This window comes from Kwoniella shandongensis, chromosome 4 (genome assembly GCF_008629635.2).
Source record: "Kwoniella shandongensis chromosome 4, complete sequence".
NCBI lineage: Eukaryota > Fungi > Basidiomycota > Tremellomycetes > Tremellales > Cryptococcaceae > Kwoniella > Kwoniella shandongensis.
Window position 1 is genome coordinate 1,054,133 of NC_089290.1, and position 21,159 is coordinate 1,075,291.

Here is a 21,159-nt window from a genome sequence, read left to right on the forward strand (position 1 = left end):
TGGGTCTGGGCCATGCCAGGGTTTTTGGCCATGTTTGTTGGAGCGGTTAAGCATGCAAGATGAATCGCAATTAGTTACCAGTTCCCGTACTGGAATCAAGCAAATATGCAATGAATCTCGCATTAAGGCCGACTGGAGACTCCCTACGTGTGATCGCTTCGAGGTATTGCAATCGGTGTCGGTGTGAGTGACTACCATTTTACGTATTACAGGACTCATAAAGTCGTCTGTTCGTGTCTAGGGCAAAAGTCTGCAGAAGGATGAGGGGAGTGAGAGGGGAACTATCGAGTTGGACCTCAATTGAGCCATCAGTGACTTGAGTGAAATGTGGCTGAGCAGACGGGATGTGTGCTTCGTGCATTCGCAGTCTACCGCAAGTTCGCTCTTCTGAGGACACGTATCGAAAGAAACGGAGAGCTTGCAGGGAACCAGGGTCAGCGAAGAACGCCACATTTGTTATCAGATGAGGGGAAGCGTCATTCCTCTCGTCGGTGCTCACTGCGCGTAATCTCGATCAATCCAATCCAACTCAACCTGCACCAATTGTTTTTAATTAAACAAAAACAATTCTCCTCTTCAAAAGAGGATCTTCACGTCTTCCCCTCTGCTCTGCTGTACGACGTATACGTGTACCGACTACGGAGGTCTAGACTCTCAACAACAGTCCAAGATCTCAGACTTGAAGATCGAAAAGTCAACTTAAATATCAAGCGTAAGTCGGGGTTTGTCCGTGCATTCCTTCTCCTTCTGTTCTTTCTCCACACATACGGCTTCCGTTCACTGCCTGGTCTTATCGGGACCATATGCGTTCATTACTTTCGTGTAGGAACGCATCCATCGTACCATTGCATATACGCTCTCTCTGCTGTGCGCCTTCTCGCTTCATGAGACCGCTGCTCGCTCCACAACGCTTGACACCCCGATGTTCTTCACGTCAAGACATTATCCGAGAGGAAGCATGAACGGATCGTCCCTTAAGCCACACTTTGCGTGCCCTAGAACAACGAGCGCACACATACACACACACCTTCCTTCCTCCTTCTTTCCTTCTATCAAGAGTTCTAGCCGTAAGGGCAAGGAACCCGGACTAACTGTTTTACACACAACTTCGTGGAATCGATACCCCTTTCCCTTTCGCTATGTTATGCCGAGCCGAAAAAGTTGACAACATAGTTTCCTCCTATCCGGTATAGCGATAGTGGGGTTTGGTAGTGGAGTCGTGAAGGAAAAAGATTGCCGAAGGCCTTACTGACATTATGATCACCATCACCTACACAATTCCAACTTGATATACCTATTCGATACAACACTGCGATGTCTTCTACGGCTTGTATACCGTGATATCACTCGACCGACCGACCGACCAAACGCACGTACTCTCGTGGACGTACTCTTCCCACTGCCGCAAAATCATCGTCATCCTTTGATCACACTACCACTCTCTGCTCGTCAACCCAACGATAATGGGCAACTGCTTCTCGCCCTCCACATTCACCGACTCGTCCGCCGAACCTACACCGACACCGCTTGAACACGAACAGACTGCAGCATCCAGTCGTCGACTGAGCAGCGCTGCCAAGGGGAAAGAACGAGTTCGCGATTCTCTCTCACGTCATCATCGTCGTACGAGCTCTTTCCTCATGGGGACCGGACCATCACTCGGTGCTCTCCGAACTTATGCGACGTTACCCAACCCTTCGACGGCATTACCCCCTTCCAAACTCCTCCTCTCCACTCCAAATACGATAGCAGTCTTTGACGCATATCCAAAGTCGAAATACCATTTCCTTGTCTTACCACGTTATCCATTCCCGCCCCAGTCTGAACCGGACAGCAACAGATCGATCGTGCCACTGGAAGCGCTAGATGATCTCAAGAGCTTGCTCTTGAAAGCGGACAGACGGGCGAAAAAAGAGGTGCTGCGAGCAATGGCAGATACAGCGAGGGAAGTCGAGGAAATGATTAGGGATGAAATGTTGAAGACGGAAGGGTTTGAATGGAAGATTGACGTGGGCTTTCATGCCATCCCCTCGATGAAGTAGGTACACCCCTCAGGTGAGCGTGAGGAGCCGTGCTGACTGGCTCTCTTTTCGTTCTTTTGCCAGACACGTCCACCTTCATGTTATCTCGGAAGATCGAATCTCGCCAGCGCTCAAGACGAAAAAGCATCACAACTCTTTCCGACCTGACTTGGGCTTCTTCATTTCGATCATGGAAGTCCAACGGTGGATCCAAGACGATCAAAATACCTTGGACCGGATAGAGGTGAGCTTATAGCTTATTGGTTCCCCTCTTACAAGTCGACCTTTACTGATCATGCTATCTCACGCAGTCACTATCTGGCGCACAAGCGTTGCTCGATACCCCACTCACTTGCTTCAAGTGCGACGAGCCATTCAGCAACATCCCGAAATTGAAACAACACATGGAGAAAGAGTTTGCAAAGGAGAAAGAGATTGCCTTGAAACACATTGCGAGGCATGGTCGACAGAGGAGTAGCGACGAAGAGATGTTCTAGTCACCTCGCAGGGACTGGACCTAGGAAAGGGCTTTGAGGGATAGTGGACGTTGAGTAATGAGCGGGAAGGGATGAGAGATACCACGGAACAATACCAGCATCGAGATAAATCGGGATTGATCGAGTGTATGACGAGTTTTGGATTCCACAAGTATGAGATTCACTGTATCCATAGTAACAGCATTGGAAGTTATTAGTTGATCCGGGGTATGGATACACATGCATGGCAAACCGTATTAAGACGGAAATGTGTGCGTCGATGGTTGGTGCAATTGGCATTGTCACAGTTTCCTGTGGTGATTAAACCCTTCGGTACGTTGTCTATGTGTCTAGGGATATACGACAGCCATGGGTTATTCGCTCCTCGCTCCAACATCTACTTCTCAGCTCTTGAGCGTAGCAGTTTGAGCTACCTCCAATTTCTTCCAGAACGGATGCTCGTCCCACCCTTTCGACTCTCTAGCGATGACCCTTCCTCTATTCCCCACTTGCTCGTCACCCTCTTTCCGCTCTGAGGTAGGGAGCAAATACCATATCGTCTCTACACCTGCGTTGATCAAGTAATCTCGTAGTTTGAGATAGTTGAGACCGACGTAGGACACGCCGTGAGAGTCGTCCGAGAGACATATTCGACCGTTCAGCGATATTATCAGCTATAGTACGATGAACACCTCAAATGATCAGCAACAGATTGATATTTGCCTCGTGATCGATACTGAAAATGGGAAGAAGGGACACACTCACGTCCAATATATCTCTTGAGGGATAACTCGTCTCCCATCCTTTCCTAAATGCCGCCGCGTTGGCCTCGAACAATCCCCCGTACGCAATCACAGCCTTGACATTCCTCTCGACCTTTTCCCAAACGCTCGGAAGGTCTCTTAACTTCTTCCCTACTTCTGGTGTCCAAAGTAGACAAAGATCGACATGACCCAATACTTCCGGTTGATGCTTACTTATCAAGTCATATTGACTATCAAAATACTTCTCTAGAAAGGGTATCAACTCGGTGTCCGTCGGTGAATACCCTTCAGCTAGAGCAGGGATCGTTTGATCTCCCACTTCGAGTCGTGGAGGAGGACCAGGATCCATCGTTCTTCCATCTTCTCGCTCGGGCGATTGACATTGATGAACTGATCGTAACCATGTTGATCTATCGAAATCGATCGATATACCACGAACGTGGTGTACACTGCCTACGATGTAATCTATCGTCACACCGTCTTGATCCGGGGGAGAAAGTAGAGAAGAAAGGTTGAGTGAGTCAAGTGGGGTGATGTAGTCCGTTTCGAGGGAGATGAGTAATTGGATCTTCGAGGAATATTTGGTCCGTAAGGATGAGGCGGTGGTGAGGAACGAGTGGTACGTAGCGAGTAAGTCGGAAGGAGTGAGGTCGGCCTGAAATCATCAACTCAAATTAGCTCTCATCCTGGTCGTACGAACCCCAGGTCAAACTTGATCGGAGCATGCGAGGACATCGCACCCACTTCTTCTGGGAACAGATCTTCTATCCTGTATCTTGGTGCATGTTCACTCAATCCAAACACTTCGAACCCTTGTCGGATCGCTTCGAGTATCACATCTTCCAAGTTATCTTTCGCGTGTCGACAAAACTGACCAGAGTGGGAATGATGGCTGTGCGGCATTGGGATTGAAAAACGATTCAGTACGTAGATCAGAACTGACAGGACAGCACTGTATTAGCTAGACGAGGATGAGATCTACTGGTGGGATGGTGTAAAGTAAACGGCTAAAGGATTATGTCGACCGAGTCAGTGAAAGTGTTCGAAATGACCTGGCCAAGTCAAGTGGAGGTCAAAGTGGCACTTCCCCCTTCATGCTCCCCCTCTGACCCGATAAGTAATGTAGCTGCTACGCCAATCTGAACGCGGCATCTGTGTCGTGACAAACTTGCATCATCCATAATTCTACCAACAACGTAAAAGGGAAGGCACGCTATCACTCCATGTCCATCTCTAAAAACACAAAGCGTAGCAAAACCAACTAAAAGGTGGGTGTTCGATCATGACTTTTCGGAATGACCAATTTAGGAAAGAGTAAACATAGCCGACCAAAACCATGTTCCTCTGCACTAACCAATCAAAACCAAAAGACAAGATCTATGAAAGAAGCGAATTCGAGACACTTGGTTATTCTCAGAGTAACATGATCGATACCTGAAAGATCACGAAACAAAGAAGATAGACCAATCCTCCGCATCTCGGGGAAGATAAAGGGGAGTCGGAGTTTTGAGAAGCGAAAAGGAGGTTGTATAGTAGAAAGAAGAACGAAGATTTGGTTTCTACCAGGACGAAAACGAAAAGCTCAGAACAGATGATTCGACACATTTACGCGATGAGAAGCAAACGGCGATCAAACTTCAGTAGTCGAGTTGAAGTACTTGACGGAAGCGACCTGTTACAACACGATAATCAGATCAGCAAAGACCGAGAGAAGTGGACGAGACGAGACCCTTTACTCACCTCCCAGTAAGCTTCCGTAAAGGCCGAACCTTGGTTGAGAACGTAATCGGAACAAGTAGAGTAACCAGTGATAGCAGCACAACTCTGGTCTTGACCGGCGTAACCGGCATAGTTCCAGACAGCATCGGCACCGGCCCAGTCTCCACAGAAGGTGGTGTCGAAGATGTTGTAGTGGTCATAGAAGAATTGGTAAGGGTCACAAGAGTCCGAGGCGAAGTGAGCGACGGGAGTTCCCCAGCCTGAGGGCTCAGGTGCGTCGTTGGTGATATCGGCGGGGATGTTGGATCGAGGGAACCACCAGACGGTGATACCGACCTTGCTCCATCGCACTGAGATTAGGTAAACATCAGCAGGAGTCAAAAAGCATTGACTGACAGGTTCTACTCACTGGCATAGACACCACCTTTGATGTTGTTGAAACCGACACCGTAAGAGTTGTCGGTCTTCTCGTCTCGCGCGCCACAACCTTGGTTCGAGGTGTGAGCGGAAGAACAGTCATAGGAGTCGTAACCACCGGTTGTCAAGGTAGCGAGCTGGTTGTAGTTGGAGTTTTGAGGGATGGTACATCCGGGACCGGTGTGAAGGGAGACCTGGTTCTGAGAGAAGGCGTTGACACCCTCGAGGATGTCGATCTCACCACCGTTGGGCCAGTTGGGTCCGTTTTGCCACCAAGCGGGCCATGTACCACATCCAGTGGGCATGTGGAAGGCGTCCATAATGACCAGACCACCAGTGAACCTGTGTCGATCGTCAGTATTCGAACAGGATATGGGACGGAAAGATTAGCTCACACTCTGTTACCGTGAACACGGATAGCCTTTCGTCCACCTTGGACTTGTTGAGTAGTGTCGACAGCCATGATGGCGTGACCCTTGTCGTTGATGGAGATCAAACCGCTGTTCCAAGCGTCAGATGCCCCTTGGAAATCGACAGTTCCGTGGGTAGGGTCGTTCCACTCCCAGAAGTTGACGTGGTCGAAGAAGGTGTTGCCGGCCTAAACATGATACAGATATCAGCAAAGACCTTGCTTACGTTCTGGAGGACGCATCACTTACCCAAGTCTCGACCAAAGACCAAGTACTGGAAGAGGAAGGGGTGCTGGCAGGCGCGGAAGAGCTGGTCGAGGTGACCGACTCGGTGCTGGATCCTGCGGTGGAAGTGACGGTACCAGTGGCAATTCCAGTGGCGTTGGCCCAGTTCTGTTCGTTACCGATCGAGCTGGTGACCGACTCTGTGGCGGCAGCAGTTGAGGATGAAGCGATCGAGGTAGCGTTGTGGTGAACCTGACATGAAGATCCCCTCTTCTTCTTCCTCACAAGACGTTTTCCCTTGTTTCGCGCAGCGACATTGGAACGTTCTTGCTTGGGGGTGTAACCTTCACGAGCCTCCATGGCGACGGTTCCTTCGCGTCGGATCTTCTCGTAGTCTGCCTGACGATGAGCGGGAGCGCGTCGAGCAGCACCGCCGTGGGCGACATTGACTCGAGCGGCCGACGCAGCGGGGGCGGCGACGGAAAGAGTGAGAAGGGGAAGAAGGAGGTTGGAGAAGTGCATTGTGATTTGCTGACTTGTGGGGTGCTTGTATCAAACGAGTGAGAAAATAAGACTACCGCTGGGGTTGAGTCTTTGGATATTCAATATAATGTGGGCTCTTGTACTTTGACGACCGGCGAAAGTTGGTCCAGTGGGTTTGGTTTGATAGAAGTAGGATCGCGCTGCGATGTGGGGAGACTGTGTGATGTGATCGACCGGCGATGGTGGGAGGGCGATGGGTGATGAGATGACGAGAATAGTTGTGGACAACAGATTCAAATGCAGCAGTAGCAGTAGCCATGGGATATAGATAAACCCGTTTGGTTTCAGGAACAGTGCGATGGAAGGTGTTGATGTCCGTGCGGGCGATGGTAGGGTGTTTGAGTGATCGACGTTGTGTGTGTGATAGGGCGATGGATTAGGAAAGGGGTAATAGAATTGACATGGTCAGCGACATGCGATCTCATAAACAGCGCAGACGGAAGGGAAACATCAAGTCGTTCGGTGGCCAAGAACGTGAACGATCGTCTCATCCTTTCCACCTCGTCTCTCGGTGCCCTTGTTGAGCAAAGATGAGACCTCGCGTTCTTCTGACTGCTTCTTCCATGTGAACCCAGTCTGAGACGTCCATCGATGACATCGCTCTCCCTTCCCATCGAATATCCCGTTGGACTACTCCAAGTAGACCGACTCTCCAACTCGCGCATTCTGAACCCAACCAGACTCCTTAGACGATTGCAATCTTCACTCACCTAGAGGATGTGCTTTACGCGTAAGAGGGATTTGAGAGAGATGAGAGAAAGGAGAAGTAGTGGAATGGAAAGTAGATGCGATGATAGCAAGGAGACGACGAAGAACCAGATGCAGAAACTGAGAGAAGGAAAATAAGCCATGTACGACACAGAGCATTTGCTTCGCATTCCAACTCATTGACCCATCCAAGCACTACTACCGTACCGCACCGCAGCGTTAGCTCCACGGCATATACATTATAATAGTGGAAAGTCGAGAAGATGTAAACAAGTGGCTTGCAGGGTATGAGATGTGACGCGAGTCGGTGTTCCTTCGTGCTTGCTTGCTTTCCTTCGCAGCAGCCTTACTGTCGCTTTGCGCTTTGCGCTTTGCCGCTTCGTCCCTGTCCTGATGAGCAATTGCAGCATTAGCATCGGAACGGAAGAATCAACGAGACGACGACGGACGTGCAGTGCCAAGGGAAACACGCCGTAGCACGAAAGAAATGGCTGTTTCCCATCCATTAGGAATATGTCGATCTTTGGACCCTTGGCGCTGTTTTTGAACCGGAAACCTTGAATAGTTACTCGTAAAGGTAAAAAAGAAAAACGGATCACAAGGCACAGTGACGCTGAGAAAAGCAAGGCAGGCGCGTCGAACAGCGCAGGCAAAGAACAAAATACCAAGCGCATAACCCTTACTCAATGTTTTGGATTTTCACGAGATGTGAATGACAAGAGGTCGTGTCACTCACACACAGCTTGCTTGCTTGCCTTAATGTCAAACGAAGTTGTGGACTTACCTTCCTGCTGCACTTCACGGAACAAATCTTTCTCGGTGTTATGCTTGGCAACCCGCTCTGTATATCCGACCTTTGACTTTGACGCGAAGCAAACTGTTCAAACGCCTTCCCGTATCCACAAGCCATCTCCGAAATGACATTCTGAGGGCGTCAAGGTGACGCATGTGGCGACTGTCTCAATGTTCGATGGCATCGATCCATCTTTCCTCATAGCAGAGGCTGCGACTCGCTGCGATTTGATCTGCGGTACCATCGATTTCACGCAGTCTTGTTGCTGCGTTGGCATGCGTAATGATAAATACTGCGACCGACGGCACGATTTTTCTGACCACGTCACGCGACGCGTACTCAGTTTGCTATTGTCAAAACAAATCTATTCCTGTATCACGATGCATGAATTTCTGCCATCTCAATTTCTAGAACAAAATCAAGTTCTGATCTCTACCAGGTCCGACACCAACGTATTGGACCTTGACGCCCAAGAAGTCATCAATGAACTTGATGTATGATTTGGCGTTGTCGGGAAGCTCCTCGTAGGTGGTACAGGCGGAGATGTCCTTCTTCCAACCAGGAAGAGTAGTGTATTGCACCTCCACCTTGGCAAGTCGGTCAAGATCGGCTATGAGTATGACATTGTCAGCGGCTAGACCATAGATCTACACATGCAATCGTCAGACATACCTGGGAAACCGTCGATCTCGACACCGTCAATCTTGTAACCGGTGGCGACCTTGATCTCCTCGAAACCGTCCAAGACATCGAGCTTGGTGAGGTTGAGACTTGTGTAACCGTTGATCATGGTAGAATATCTCATGACAACCAAATCCAACCATCCACAACGTCTTCTTCTGCCGGTGACGACACCGTACTCGGCACCGACCTCTTGCAAGGTGTGACCAACTTCCTCGAGGTCTTCGGTAGGGAAAGGTCCACCCCCGACTCGAGTGGTGTAAGCCTTGACGACACCGACGACTCGCTTGATAGCGAAAGGAGGGATACCAAGACCGGTGACGACACCACCGATAGCAGTGGCAGAAGAGGTCACGTAAGGGTATGTTCCGTAGTCGATGTCAAGCATGAGAGCATTGGCCCCCTCAACGAGCACTCGCTTGCCGGATTTGATAGCGTTGTGGATGAAGGTGGGGCCATCGACAACGTGAGGACGGAGTCGCTCGGCGAAAGCCTATGAGTAATTCATCGTCAATATCATGTTCATTTTACGCCGCTGAGAATCACCAGACTCACCAAGTACATCTCAATCTCTCCCTCGGTGTCAAACTCGAATTGGCCGTATCGCTTGAACCTTCCCTCGACGAGCTTCCTGAACTTGGCGGGGAAGCTGGGGTCGTAAAGGTGGTGCACTCGGAGACCGGAACGAGAGGCCTTGGAAGAGTAAGCGGGTCCGATACCTCTCTTGGTTGTACCGATGGAAGAACCGCCAAGCTCAATCTCCTTGAGACCGTCAACGATCTGGTGGAAACCCATGACGAGGTGGGCTCGGTCAGAGATGAAGAGTCGGTCGGCACACTTGAGACCTGCGTTACTGGGTCAGTATACATTCAATGTAGATTAAGCATAAGTGACATACCCTTTCGCTCAAGGGTGTCGAGCTCATTGAAGAGCGAAGGGACGTGCACGACAACACCGGAGCCGATAAAGGCCTTGCACTGAGGGTTGATCAGACCTGCGACGCATAAGACAAATCAGCTTTGCCATTTCTGTAACAGATAAGGTGACATGACCTGGCCTCAAACCTACCACTGGGCAAAAGGTTGAACGCATAGGTTGTCTTTTCACCCTGAGGGTTCTTGACAACGATGGTGTGACCGGCGTTGTTACCACCAGCACATCTAGCGCAGATGTCGGCCTCTGCGGCGAGGATATCGACGAGTTTTCCCTTCCCTTCGTCACCCCATTGAGCACCGAGACTGTGATATGAAAAAACATTAGTGTCATGATGGCAAGTGAAAGGTAGATATCACTTACACAACGGAAACCCCTTGCGGAGCTGTCAGAGCGCATGAGGGTTAGTGAGGAAGCATGAGTTGGAAGGAAGGTGAGCAGTGCAACGTACATGAAGCCATGTTGGCGAGTATGTGTGGGTAGATTATACCTTGAAAAGGAGAGCGAAGAAGCAAGACTGGTGGTTCTCTTCAGATTACCGTTTTTTGAGTCGTTCTCCATCCACCACGGATAGTGAGTAGAAGCAGTGGACCTTTTTAATCGGATAGGCGATTTCGGGACCCCTTTCAGTAATAAATTGATTCCGTTACCCTTTTCCACCTTTATGACACGTCAGGGGGTAAGTTATCAACAATCAAGGTTCTGTCAACTCGGCCTCCACTTGAACTCTCCTACTCGAATGTCAGTTATAGATGACCATCACCAATGCATTAAATATTGTTAGTGTTGGATCGATATCATCTCAGTCATGTTTGGCACCTCTTCAAACATCACTGTCAAAGCCTCTCATCTTTTGGCCAGCCGATTACGATGTCCCGCCCAATTGTATGTCACTCGACGACGTCTCATTCATCAGCTTCGCGATCTACCTGCACCTACACCTGAGCAATTGACCAAGTAGGTTTCAAGCATTTCTCAATTGGAACGACGAGATAGCTGATGAGAGCGAGCTCGCAGCAAACCTCGACTGTCGCCATGCGATACGATCGAAGCTGAGTCATCATCGATGGGGGCTGCTCGATTCTCACCAGCGTACGTATATCTATAGTCTGACTAGTATAAGGTCTAATTCCAAGAATAGACACCAGCTATCCAGATGGACATCGGCACCTACCACTTTGCTTCTGATACAGAAACGCGATGATCCCCGGACGACAGCGGCGATGGGTAAGATCCTTGCGTAAGTCTATACTTGGCATAAATAGATTATTGTGCTGATCAGACCGCCTTAGTCACTTGCGTGAACACTATCCCCATCTTCGACTTATCGTTGAGCCCCATACCGCTGTCGAGCATCCAGCTTTCGAAGATCTTATAGTCACTTCAACAGGCGATGAAGCACTCTTACCGCTGCACACATCGCTCGTATTGACTCTAGGTGGTGACGGGACAATACTCCACGTATCGAACTTGTTTTCGCAAGGAGAATGTCCCCCTGTATTAAGCTTCTCAATGGGTTCCTTAGGCTTCTTATTACCTTTCCGTGAGTTTGTTCTTGCTCTATAGTCGACCCGATACTGACTTTCCCATCGGCTTTGAGACATCGACGCTTTGGCATCTGCACTGGAGAATACCTTGACCGGCCCGGTGTCTGTGCTAAATAGGATGCGATTGGCTTGTACCCCGGTCGCAGCTAACGGGGAGATTGTGGATCGTTGTACTAAAGCGGGTGAGCTGATTGATATACATTTGTGTGCAGCAATCCAGCTGATCTGGGATGATAGTGGGCGATGCCGGTTGGCAAGTTATGAATGAGGTCACGCTACATCGAGGTCGACATGGGCATTTGACTGTAGTCGATGCCTTCTTTGACGGACAACATTTGACAGAGGCGGTGGTAAGTTTCACTCGCATTTCTGGTGTCAGGCTGTTCTGATCCCCATGCTGATCCATTTGTTGTATAGGCCGACGGGCTACTGGTATCGACACCAACGGGATCCACAGCGTACTCTTTGTCTGCAGGAGGACCGATTTCTCACCCCGAGACAGATGCTTTCCTCCTCACTCCAATCGCACCTCGATCTCTCAGTTTCAGAACTGTCATTCTTCCAGGTAGAGGTCAGGTCAGACTAGAGGTGAGCTGTGTGCACATACGCAAATATGGATTATGCTGACTCGTGGATGTGTCTGATACATAGATCTCACCACTGGCTCGATCACCTGCTGAACTGTCCGTTGACGGACGGGAAGTGTGCCTATTGAATGCCAAAGAATCAGTTGTCATTACTAAATCACCCTATCCAATACCATGCATCGAGAGATCAGGAGCCGAGAGCGGTTGGGTACGAGATATCAAGTGGGTCTCCAAAGGTTCGAACAGGTGGACAAGTGCTGATATGCTGGGTATAGCTCCTTGCTTCAGTTCAACGTTGGATTCCGGAACAAGAGTTTGATAGGACACGGGATTGCTTGATCATCTGGCAATGGGCTGCTTCGAGTTTTGTACTCATGTGCAGAGCTGTCACCCCGGCGGTGCCACTTTGCTACACCCCTCCGTAGAACAAGAACATACATAGAATCTACTCATCCAAGTTGTGCATGTAATGAAATGCACCGTGAAGATTCCGAATCGCGTCGTTAATACGCTACAACGTAAGCCGCAACTTCGGATCCGGGTTTGATTGTCACCACGCGGGGTCGGAGGTATCCGATCAGAAGCGATAGTAATTATGGCCAATCTCATGATCCGCATGGCCAATTTTCGTCTGTTGATCACTATCATCATCGTGTCGCCATTGAGAGAGTCGACTCGTTTCGTTTTCAGATGAGTCGTCGTTGTGTCCCCACTTCCTTGACAGCATATATATCATCCGCACGACCATTCCAGACAAACACCGTTCATTTACCCATTAGAACTTCATCCTCACCCTTCCTATATAGATTAGGACATTACCGAGCTTTTAGTCAGACGATTACACGATACAATATGCCCGTTGCTATTCCCAAGAATACAAGCGCTGAAGTGACAGCTGAAGTAGGTGGTCAGGCAAACGTCGATCAGCTCCACCGCACTTCTCGTGATTTCCGAAGTGAGTTTCTGTCATATCCCCAGAGCCCCAACGATAAGACAGAGTACTGATACGATAGAGTGAAGGCGACACAATCACCATCCCAACGGATGCACAACTCCTCTTTGCGCTTCGGGCTTCCCGAGGTGATGATGTTTATGGAGAGGACCCCTCAACTACCAATTTGGAGAAGAGGATCGCAAAGTTGACAGGGAAGGAGGCTGCTCTGTTCGCAGTCAGCGGGACAATGACCAACCGTACGTGTATCGATACGTGTATCGCAAGGGCCATAGTGACTAACTTCCCACCCCGGGGTTGTAGAACTGGCAATCCGAACACACATGAAACAACCACCACACAGCGTCATCACTGACTGGAGAGCGCACGTACACAAGATGGAGGGTGAGTCGGAGGCACTGTCACCAGACTGCGTATGAAGGTTATTGTGGCTGACAATTAAGATGATTCTACATAGCCGGAGGTATCGCCATGTTCTCACAGGCTACAACACATCAACTTGTCCCTTCTAATGGTATTCATCTCACTGTTGAAGATATCGAACCCGCTCTCCAATTAGGCGATAACATCCATATCGCTCCTACCAAATTGATCTGTCTCGAAAACACTCTGTCCGGTATCGTCTTCCCCCAAGATGAAGCTGTCAGGATCGGAGAGCTGGCGAGAAAACATGATATAGGGATGCATCTTGATGGAGCGAGAATATGGAATGCAGCAGCTGCTGAGATTGAGAAGAGGGGTTTGGATGCGACCAAGGAAGAGGATCTGCAAACTGTGTACGTCGGTCCGTTGCGCTCTACAACATATTATGACAGCAAGCTGACCAAGAATATGTCTTGTTGATACAGCCTCACTGAGCTCTGTGCACCTTTCGACTCTGCCTCGCTCTGCTTGTCAAAGGGCATTGGCGCCCCGATCGGATCCGCCATCGTCGGTACGAGAGAGTTCATCGCTCGTGCTAAATGGTTCAGAAAGGCATTTGGTGGAGGTATCAGACAGGCGGGTGGTCTTGCCGCCTCTGCGGACTATGCGATCACACATCACTTCCCAAGATTAGCCGGAACACACAAGCTTGCAAAGCGATTGGAAGAGGGTTTGCGAGAGCTGGGATGTGATATCCTTGCTCCAGTCGATACCAATATGGTAAGTGTTTGTATGCCTGTCGCACGGTTCTGAAATAGCGCTGACTGATGTGTGTTTCGGTGTCGCTAGGTCTTCTTCAACTCGAAGAACATGGGACTCCCTCTTGACGCCGTCATGGCGCGATTAGCAGCTCTGCCCGACCCCATCATCGTAGGCCGAGAACGTTGTGTCCTGCATCACCAAATCTCCCCTGAAGCAGTCGAAGACTTCATCGCTACCGTCGCGGAAATGAAGAAGGAGAAGGAGGAGAGTGGACAATTGAAGAAGGACGTGTTGGATCAGGACGCAAAGGATAAGTTGTACAGGTTTGTGGGGCCCGAAGGAGACAAGGAGGACAAGGCAAAAGTGAGCGAGGCGGATTTGAGGAAACAGGGAGCGTTGGGGTACTAGTCGTTCGCTATAATCGCTGCATGGTTATGTATAAGCCAGTCACATGTATGATGACATGAGTCGTCGCCCGTGTGATGGGGAGGTAATTAGCAGCATGGCCAGGTTCTGGTTGGATAGATCTCGTGGAGATCTTCAGATCTGCCCACGTACTCCTCTGCTGGAAGGTACTGAGGAGAGGATCTGTGAGGTCCAATTTACTAACCCTCGGGGAAGCGGGCTGGCGGGTGGGCGGCGGGGTCTAACATTGCAGTTGCTCAACTTCGGGGCTTCTTGATGGTGAAGTCGCAACTTGCGTGCTTCTCATAGCCATGTCAAAGGACCCGTGGTTGTAGCCGAAGGGCCGCCCGGCGGCGCCCGACTGCTGTTCCGTAGCGGGTGAGTCGAGTAATAAACACATATAAATCAGATTGCGTCCACACACAACAGGTATCAAGCTGGTGCCTACATATCCAATCTCACAGACATCGTCTCAGTGTATCCAGGTACCTTATCATCCCATCGCTACTGCTCACAAATCGCCTTCTTGAATGCTTATGATTATTATTGCTTAATCGCATTATACTACATTACGTGCCTGACCATCATGACTCTGTCACCCGCCACAACGTTTGTCGATCTTTTAGTCATTGGCGGTGGCCCCGCCGGACTCTCTGCGGCCTTGATGTTTTCACGCCTGCGTCGTCCTTGTATCATATACGATTCGGGCTTGTACCGCAATGCCAATGCTCGTATCGCTCATACGATCATGGGAAGCGAAGGCGCCAATCCGGCCGTATGGAGACAGACGGTGCGGGATCAGTTGGTAGAGTTTTATGGAGATACGACCAAGTACAAGAAAGGGAGGATTGTAAGTCTGCGTCAGATCGAGGTGGATGGAGTGAACAGAGGGGTATTTGAAGCGAAAGATGAGGAAGGGGGAGTGGTGAGAGCCCGGAAGGTGATTCTCGCAACTGGCGTCAAAGACCATTTGCCTCAAATACCCGGTGAGCGGCTCGCTCCCTTCCGTGTATTTGTCTAGCGTCGGTACTTACGCCACTCGCTATGAAGGGGTCGCCGAACAATGGGGTCATAGGATCATTCACTGCGTATATTGCCACGGAACCGAGACTGCCAAAAAACCTGTGGCTTTTCTTTACGACAAACCCAATGCTGCTCTTAACAGTATGATCGTCGAGAAGATGCTGTATTTCTGGCCTGGACTGGAGAATGATCCGAGATACGTCTTGACGAATGGTGTTGATCTGGACACGGAGGAGGGTAGGAAAGCCGCTGGGCTGGAGAAATACTACAGCGTCATGGTCAAGAAGGGGTGAGCGGGCTCAGTGACTTTAGATCACAAGTTCAGCATGGTCACTGGATGTGTAGTCCGCAGCTCAATCAGGAGTTATAGCGACAGAGCTGACCAGGATATCCGAGTATAGGTTCAGATTTATTACATCTCCCATTACCTCTGTTAAAGAGAACAAATCCACCTCGAGTCTCGAAATCAATTTCGCCTCACACCCTACTATCGCCGTGGATGCTATGCTCGTCATGCCGGAACGTATCACACCTTCAGAGCACGCTGCCTCTTTCCTCACAGAGGATCTATTGAAAGCGCCTTTGGGTCCAATGGGAAGTATCCCTCCTCCACCACCCGGTCAACAAGGATCTGGGAGTTTCCTTGTTAGGATGGGTGATGATCCGAAGACAACGGTCAAAGGGTTGTTTTGGGCAGGTAACAGCGGTAGTCCGATGGCCAACGTTACGTTCTCGAATGCTCAAGGTCAGGTTGCAGCTGTGACTGCCGCGGATGAGTTGGGTCAGGAGGATTTGCTCGACAGTCAGCAGTAGATCAATACTCGAGTACGTCAGGGTATTTCATGTACAATGTTGGAGGCGTGTTAGCCTTTCATACTGTCGCCTTGTACCGTTGCTATGCTACACCTGTAGACATGCATGCTAGATCGATTGTCAAGCTCTGCAAGATACATGAGGCAACCAATTTGTGAATGAAAGCCGCCACATCCCACGTTGATGTACAAGGTGCAGTTTATCCGACCGGATTATGCAGAACTCAAGACTCTGTTTTGACCGGTAGGTATTTGTATCGCGGCGGCCCGCATCTGAATAATTATGGTTGAATAGCCCATTCCGCTGTTGTTCCGTCGCTGTACACGCACTCAATTCTCATGGTATCGTTATTTTCATTTTTACGTTGTGGATATCTGACCTTCTGAATGGGAGATTTGAGATTTTGAATGATCAGCACCAAGTCGGATTTGACCTTTCGGGCGTTTGTCGTCCCTTCCGGACATTCTCAGGGATTCAGATATTAAGCGAGTCTCAAGATAGCACTGTTCTGGTATCACCCGTCGCTTCGTGCGCTTTTCTTAAGCGGCGCTTAGGTCACAACCACACACATCGCTACGGTGGTGTTGTTACCCACCGCACCTCTCGAGATACTCACCGCAAGTCGTACAGTGGGAAGCTCCCTCACATCACAATCACACTACAACGTGCATCGCACGCATACCAAGGAAAAAAAAGGTCAAATACGGCCTGCTGATATTTGACCTTTTGTAAGCGAACATTCACATCACACACAATACATACGGCCGACGGATAAGCTCCCATCATCATCGTTTGAAACAGCACACATAATCCTTTCGTTTACATCAAACCCCCAACCTCGCCAAAAGAAGCGTATATCCTTTATATCAAGCCCTACTGCCCATCCCTTCTTGAATTTTCTTCTTCTCATCATGTCATTCACTCGTTCTATCGCATCTCGTATCGTTCGACCTGCTCCTCGTTCATTCATCAACATCAGAACATACGTCACACCCACCTCTACATCTTCAGGCGCAGCTGCTTTTGCCCAACAACAACATCACGAAGAAGACGATATGCCCGCTCCCGTTCGATCTGCCGCTCAATGGGCCGACTTTGGTCGTGACCACGTTTCTCACGGTCTCGGTCGATTGAGAGACCATGTCATCGTTAAGGGTGAGGGTCTTGATCTCCACACCGCGGACGGAAAGAAGTTGCTCGATTTCACCGCTGGTATCGGAGTGACCAACCTTGGACAGTAAGTCAATGCTCCTTAGCTCGAGGCCCGCGCTGACCACCTGATGTTATCAGCTGCCACCCTGCCGTCTCCCAAGCCGCCGCTGCTCAGGTTAACACCCTCGTCCACCTCCAATGCTCCATTGGTTTCCACGCCCCTTACCTCCAGCTCATCGACCGACTCCTCCCCGTCATGCCCCACCAGTCTCTTGACCAGTTCTTCTTCTGGAACTCTGGTTCCGAGGCCGTCGAGGCCGCTGTCAAGGTCGCACGAAAGGCTACCGGTCGACAGAACATCATCGTCTTCCAAGGTGCCTACCACGGACGAACTATGGGTTCAGGTGCGATGACCAGGTCTAAGCCTATCTACACCCAGGGTACCGGTCCTTTGATGGTGAGTTGTCACTCGGTCAGAGATGAACCATGGGGAGCGTGAAGCTGATTCGTATGTGTTCTAAACTAGCCCGGCGTCTTCGCTTCCGCCTACCCTTACTGGCACGGTCTCGGTGTTTCCCCCTCTACGTCCGAGGAGGAGCTCGTCCGACTCGCCAAGCACCAGCTTGACCTTGTCCTTCGTCAACAAACCAGCCCTACCGATGTTGCTGCTATCTTCATCGAGCCCGTTCAAGGCGAGGGGTGAGTGACGGAACTATATGGCCTTTACGACCTGTGCTGACATTTGACTTTCCAGTGGTTACGTTCCCTGCCCTCCTGCTTTCTTGCACTACCTTCGAGAGGTCTGTGACAAGCACGGCATCAAGCTTGTGATCGACGAAGTCCAGACTGGTTTCTTCCGAACTGGCAAATACTTCGCCATTGACCACATCACCCCTTCCTTCCGACCGGACATCATGGTCTTCGCCAAGGGTGTCGCGAACGGTTTCCCTATCTCCGGTATCGTCGCCAACAAGGAGACCATGGACACTCTCGATGTCGGTTCTATGGGTGGTACATACGCTGGTAACGCCGTCGCGTGCGCTGCTGGTGTTGCTGCTCAGGACGTCTACGCTTCCGGCGAGATCGAGGCCAATGTTGCCGCTCGTTCCGAACAGCTTTACGCTACCTTGAACAAACTTGCCACTTCGTCCAAGACCAAGCACCTCATTGCCGACGTTCGAGGTCTCGGTCTTATGTCTGCCATCGAGTTCCGAAACCCTGCCGATTCTCTCACCCAGGAGGGTCTTCCCGAGGGCACCTCCATCCCTAAGAGCATCGGGAAGAGGGTCCAGGAACACTGTCTCGACAACGACCTCTTGGTCTTGACAACTTCTTGCTTCGACACTATCAGATTCATCCCCGCTTTGGTCTGTACCGAGGAGCAGATGACGAGGGCTATGGGCATCTTCACCGAGGCTGTGGAGAAGGTCGCTCTTGAGGGTTAAGCGAAGAAGAGAGGTTGCGGGGCAACAAACGGTTCATAAAGGGAAAGAATGAGGGTTTAGGGTTATCGGTTTCTACAACTTTGTATATTATCTCGGGTTTTGATATATTTACATGCATCAGTACGAACAAAAGGAAGAGCCTTTGTAAGATTAAGCTCATCAGCATGCATAGAATGGCCGTTCCATACTGACATGATCAAATGGCTCCAAGCCCTTTGTTCTGGCATGTTCCCCAAGTGCCACTTTGAATGTGGTTGTGCGCAGTGACGGAGCTATGACGTATAGCCGGTGTAACACTTCGTAGAGATACGGGCGATGCGGTTCCTTTCCACAGCCTCTCTCTCCTTCTCTCACTTCTCATGCCGTTTTATCTCTCTCAATTTTTTGGGTTAGATCTTTCTACAATCAATCTATTAACAGACAATCGCCACCAGACGAATCTAGCTATATTCACCCACCACACTTTCACACAACACCAACAACCTAATTCACAATGTCCGCCGCTGCCGGTTACACCATCCACGTCGCTGGTCTCGCTCCCGAGACCACAGAAGATAAATTACACGACTTCTTCTCCTTCTGCGGTAAACTCGTTAGCGTCAAGAAGGATGGAAGTACTGCCGATATCACTTTTGAGAAGCTCAGTGCTATGAGGACCAGTTTGTGAGTCTGCGCGCGCTACGTTGCGGAGAAGCGAGAGAGCTGTGTGACTGGAGGAGTTGTCGTGATAAGATTGTTCGGACATACTAGGTGGAGTGGAGATACGTGTGTGTGGGGATGCAGATGGACGATGGGTTCTCGAATGGACTGTGTTACTGACGATGGTTGTTTGTGTTCGTAGGATGCTCAACGGTGGAACTGTATGTCACACCAGCGGTCTTATCTCTACTCCACGAATGACTGCTGACAATCCTTAATCACAGCTTGACGGTGCCCACCTCGAGGTCACTTCCGCTTCTGACGCCGAGACCAAGACTCCTTCCGTCCTCCCTACCGGTGCTACCGGCTCCACGCCCATCGGTACCACCGACGCCATCAGCCAGGAGGACAAGCCTAAGGTAAGTTAACTGAGATTCTTCGACGGTATCACCATCTGACATGATCTTTAGGCCGCTATCGTTGCCGAGTACCTCGCTCACGGTTACGCATTGGGTGACAACATCGTCCAAAAAGCCATCGACCTTGACCGTAAGTAATAAGCTGGTCTCATCTCAAAAAGAATTATCGCTGACCCGATCCGCCCCCTCGTAGACAAGCAAGGTATCTCTTCTCGATTCATCAACTTCTTCAACTCTCTCGACTCCACCGTCGGCAACAAGGTTGTTGGCGAGAACCAGACCGTTTCCGGTAAATTGACCGAGTCTGCCGCTGTCGCCGTCGCCAAGACCCGAGAGGTCGACCAAAGCCGAGGTATCTCCGCCAAGTTCCACGACTACTACAGCAAGGTCTTCGGTACACCCATTGGCCAAAAGTGAGTTGCTTGATACCCTAAACACATCCTGGGCGCGCTGAGATATGGGCTGGTGCTGACTCAGGTATGGCTCAAGGGTTGTTGCGTTCTACACTACCACCCAAAAGCAGGTCTTGGACGTCCACGAGGAGGCCAAGAGGATTGCTGTGAGTTGTTTCTGCTGATATGTTCGTGATATCAGGTCATATGCTGATGTCATACATCTCATAGGAGGAGAAGAAGAGGGCTTCCGCTACCGTTCCTCCAGTTGCCGACGAGCCCGGAGCTACTGCCGACATCAAGTCTGCCGAGACCACCGCTTCGGCCACCACTGTTCCTTTGAACCCTACCGCCATCTAAGCGTGTTGAGAATGAATGGTTGATATAGATAGATATTAACAGGGGGGAAGATCAGTACGAGCAGATACGATACCTAATAAGAACGTAATGATAAACCGAGACTGGGTTGGTTTTCTATGCATTGCCAGCGTGAAGAAGTACTCGTGGTAAATGTTGCATCTCATTGTCATACGATGTAAACAAATGAAGAAAGAAGAAAAATCTAGGCTCTTTCGAGCCATGTTGAATCCCGCAGCCCCAGAGTAGTCCTGATCGAGTTATCCTCCTCGCCTCTTCTAAATGAAGAGTGAAACGAGTTTTGTGAATGTGTCCATCCACAAGAGGACGTCACCAAATTGCACTAAAGCCTTTTTAGGTGTCCGGGTCGACCCCCTCTCCAAAGGAGGAGGAAGTCAACACTTCCCCAATGCACCTTCTACGAAGGGAGTGTGGGACATCCTACCACAACGATAAGTGGGGTAAGAACCATTTCTTTGACAAAGAAAATGGACACAAGGCGACCCCCGGTACCCATACCAAGTCACAAGTCAAAATCACATTCCCTCCACGTGAAGGAAACACGTTTCTCCGGGTTATCTTGTTTAAATCAAGAAGGGTGATTGAGAGGACG

At 50.0% G+C, this 21,159-nt stretch overlaps 9 protein-coding genes across 9 annotated transcripts; 6 read left to right on the forward strand and 3 right to left on the reverse strand.

Moving 5' to 3' along the window:
* Positions 1 to 1,463: 1,463 nt before the first annotated feature.
* On the forward strand, positions 1,464 to 2,518 carry CI109_102408 (uncharacterized protein; the record flags this gene model as incomplete). Its single annotated transcript, XM_032004436.1, has 3 exons — positions 1,464 to 2,038; positions 2,106 to 2,265; positions 2,333 to 2,518. 3 exons carry the CDS (start codon positions 1,464 to 1,466, stop codon positions 2,516 to 2,518), a joined length of 921 nt encoding a protein of 306 aa, XP_031861301.1.
* A 383-nt stretch (positions 2,519 to 2,901) lies between these two features.
* Positions 2,902 to 4,164, reverse strand: CI109_102409 (uncharacterized protein; the record flags this gene model as incomplete). Its single annotated transcript, XM_032004435.1, has 3 exons — positions 2,902 to 3,171; positions 3,263 to 3,916; positions 4,006 to 4,164. The coding sequence occupies 3 exons, from the start codon at positions 4,162 to 4,164 to the stop codon at positions 2,902 to 2,904; spliced, it is 1,083 nt and encodes a 360-aa protein (XP_031861300.1).
* A 727-nt stretch (positions 4,165 to 4,891) lies between these two features.
* Positions 4,892 to 6,554, reverse strand: CI109_102410 (uncharacterized protein; the record flags this gene model as incomplete). Its single annotated transcript, XM_032004434.1, has 5 exons — positions 4,892 to 4,933; positions 5,002 to 5,330; positions 5,390 to 5,739; positions 5,793 to 5,995; positions 6,057 to 6,554. The coding sequence occupies 5 exons, from the start codon at positions 6,552 to 6,554 to the stop codon at positions 4,892 to 4,894; spliced, it is 1,422 nt and encodes a 473-aa protein (XP_031861299.1).
* A 1,929-nt stretch (positions 6,555 to 8,483) lies between these two features.
* On the reverse strand, positions 8,484 to 10,151 carry CI109_102411 (adenylosuccinate synthetase; the record flags this gene model as incomplete). Its single annotated transcript, XM_032004433.1, has 7 exons — positions 8,484 to 8,686; positions 8,749 to 9,250; positions 9,313 to 9,602; positions 9,656 to 9,751; positions 9,826 to 9,995; positions 10,054 to 10,075; positions 10,142 to 10,151. The coding sequence occupies 7 exons, from the start codon at positions 10,149 to 10,151 to the stop codon at positions 8,484 to 8,486; spliced, it is 1,293 nt and encodes a 430-aa protein (XP_031861298.1).
* Positions 10,152 to 10,354: 203 nt separating this feature from the next.
* Positions 10,355 to 12,163, forward strand: CI109_102412 (uncharacterized protein; the record flags this gene model as incomplete). Its single annotated transcript, XM_032004432.2, has 10 exons — positions 10,355 to 10,369; positions 10,475 to 10,647; positions 10,708 to 10,782; positions 10,832 to 10,930; positions 10,983 to 11,233; positions 11,291 to 11,419; positions 11,475 to 11,587; positions 11,655 to 11,825; positions 11,889 to 12,046; positions 12,100 to 12,163. The coding sequence occupies 10 exons, from the start codon at positions 10,355 to 10,357 to the stop codon at positions 12,161 to 12,163; spliced, it is 1,248 nt and encodes a 415-aa protein (XP_031861297.2).
* Positions 12,164 to 12,514: 351 nt separating this feature from the next.
* CI109_102413 (uncharacterized protein) lies at positions 12,515 to 14,309 on the forward strand (the record flags this gene model as incomplete). The annotated part of the gene is made up of 6 exons (XM_032004431.2): positions 12,515 to 12,779; positions 12,845 to 13,015; positions 13,080 to 13,160; positions 13,234 to 13,552; positions 13,625 to 13,919; positions 13,989 to 14,309. The coding sequence occupies 6 exons, from the start codon at positions 12,515 to 12,517 to the stop codon at positions 14,307 to 14,309; spliced, it is 1,452 nt and encodes a 483-aa protein (XP_031861296.2).
* A 745-nt stretch (positions 14,310 to 15,054) lies between these two features.
* Positions 15,055 to 16,142, forward strand: CI109_102414 (uncharacterized protein; the record flags this gene model as incomplete). Its single annotated transcript, XM_032004430.2, has 3 exons — positions 15,055 to 15,292; positions 15,357 to 15,618; positions 15,731 to 16,142. 3 exons carry the CDS (start codon positions 15,055 to 15,057, stop codon positions 16,140 to 16,142), a joined length of 912 nt encoding a protein of 303 aa, XP_031861295.2.
* A 1,055-nt stretch (positions 16,143 to 17,197) lies between these two features.
* On the forward strand, positions 17,198 to 18,739 carry CI109_102415 (4-aminobutyrate transaminase; the record flags this gene model as incomplete). The annotated part of the gene is made up of 4 exons (XM_032004429.2): positions 17,198 to 17,379; positions 17,433 to 17,751; positions 17,821 to 17,993; positions 18,049 to 18,739. The coding sequence occupies 4 exons, from the start codon at positions 17,198 to 17,200 to the stop codon at positions 18,737 to 18,739; spliced, it is 1,365 nt and encodes a 454-aa protein (XP_031861294.2).
* A 493-nt stretch (positions 18,740 to 19,232) lies between these two features.
* CI109_102416 (uncharacterized protein) lies at positions 19,233 to 20,549 on the forward strand (the record flags this gene model as incomplete). The annotated part of the gene is made up of 7 exons (XM_065967146.1): positions 19,233 to 19,402; positions 19,581 to 19,599; positions 19,663 to 19,797; positions 19,849 to 19,927; positions 19,991 to 20,210; positions 20,287 to 20,356; positions 20,421 to 20,549. 7 exons carry the CDS (start codon positions 19,233 to 19,235, stop codon positions 20,547 to 20,549), a joined length of 822 nt encoding a protein of 273 aa, XP_065823218.1.
* Positions 20,550 to 21,159: the final 610 nt, after the last annotated feature.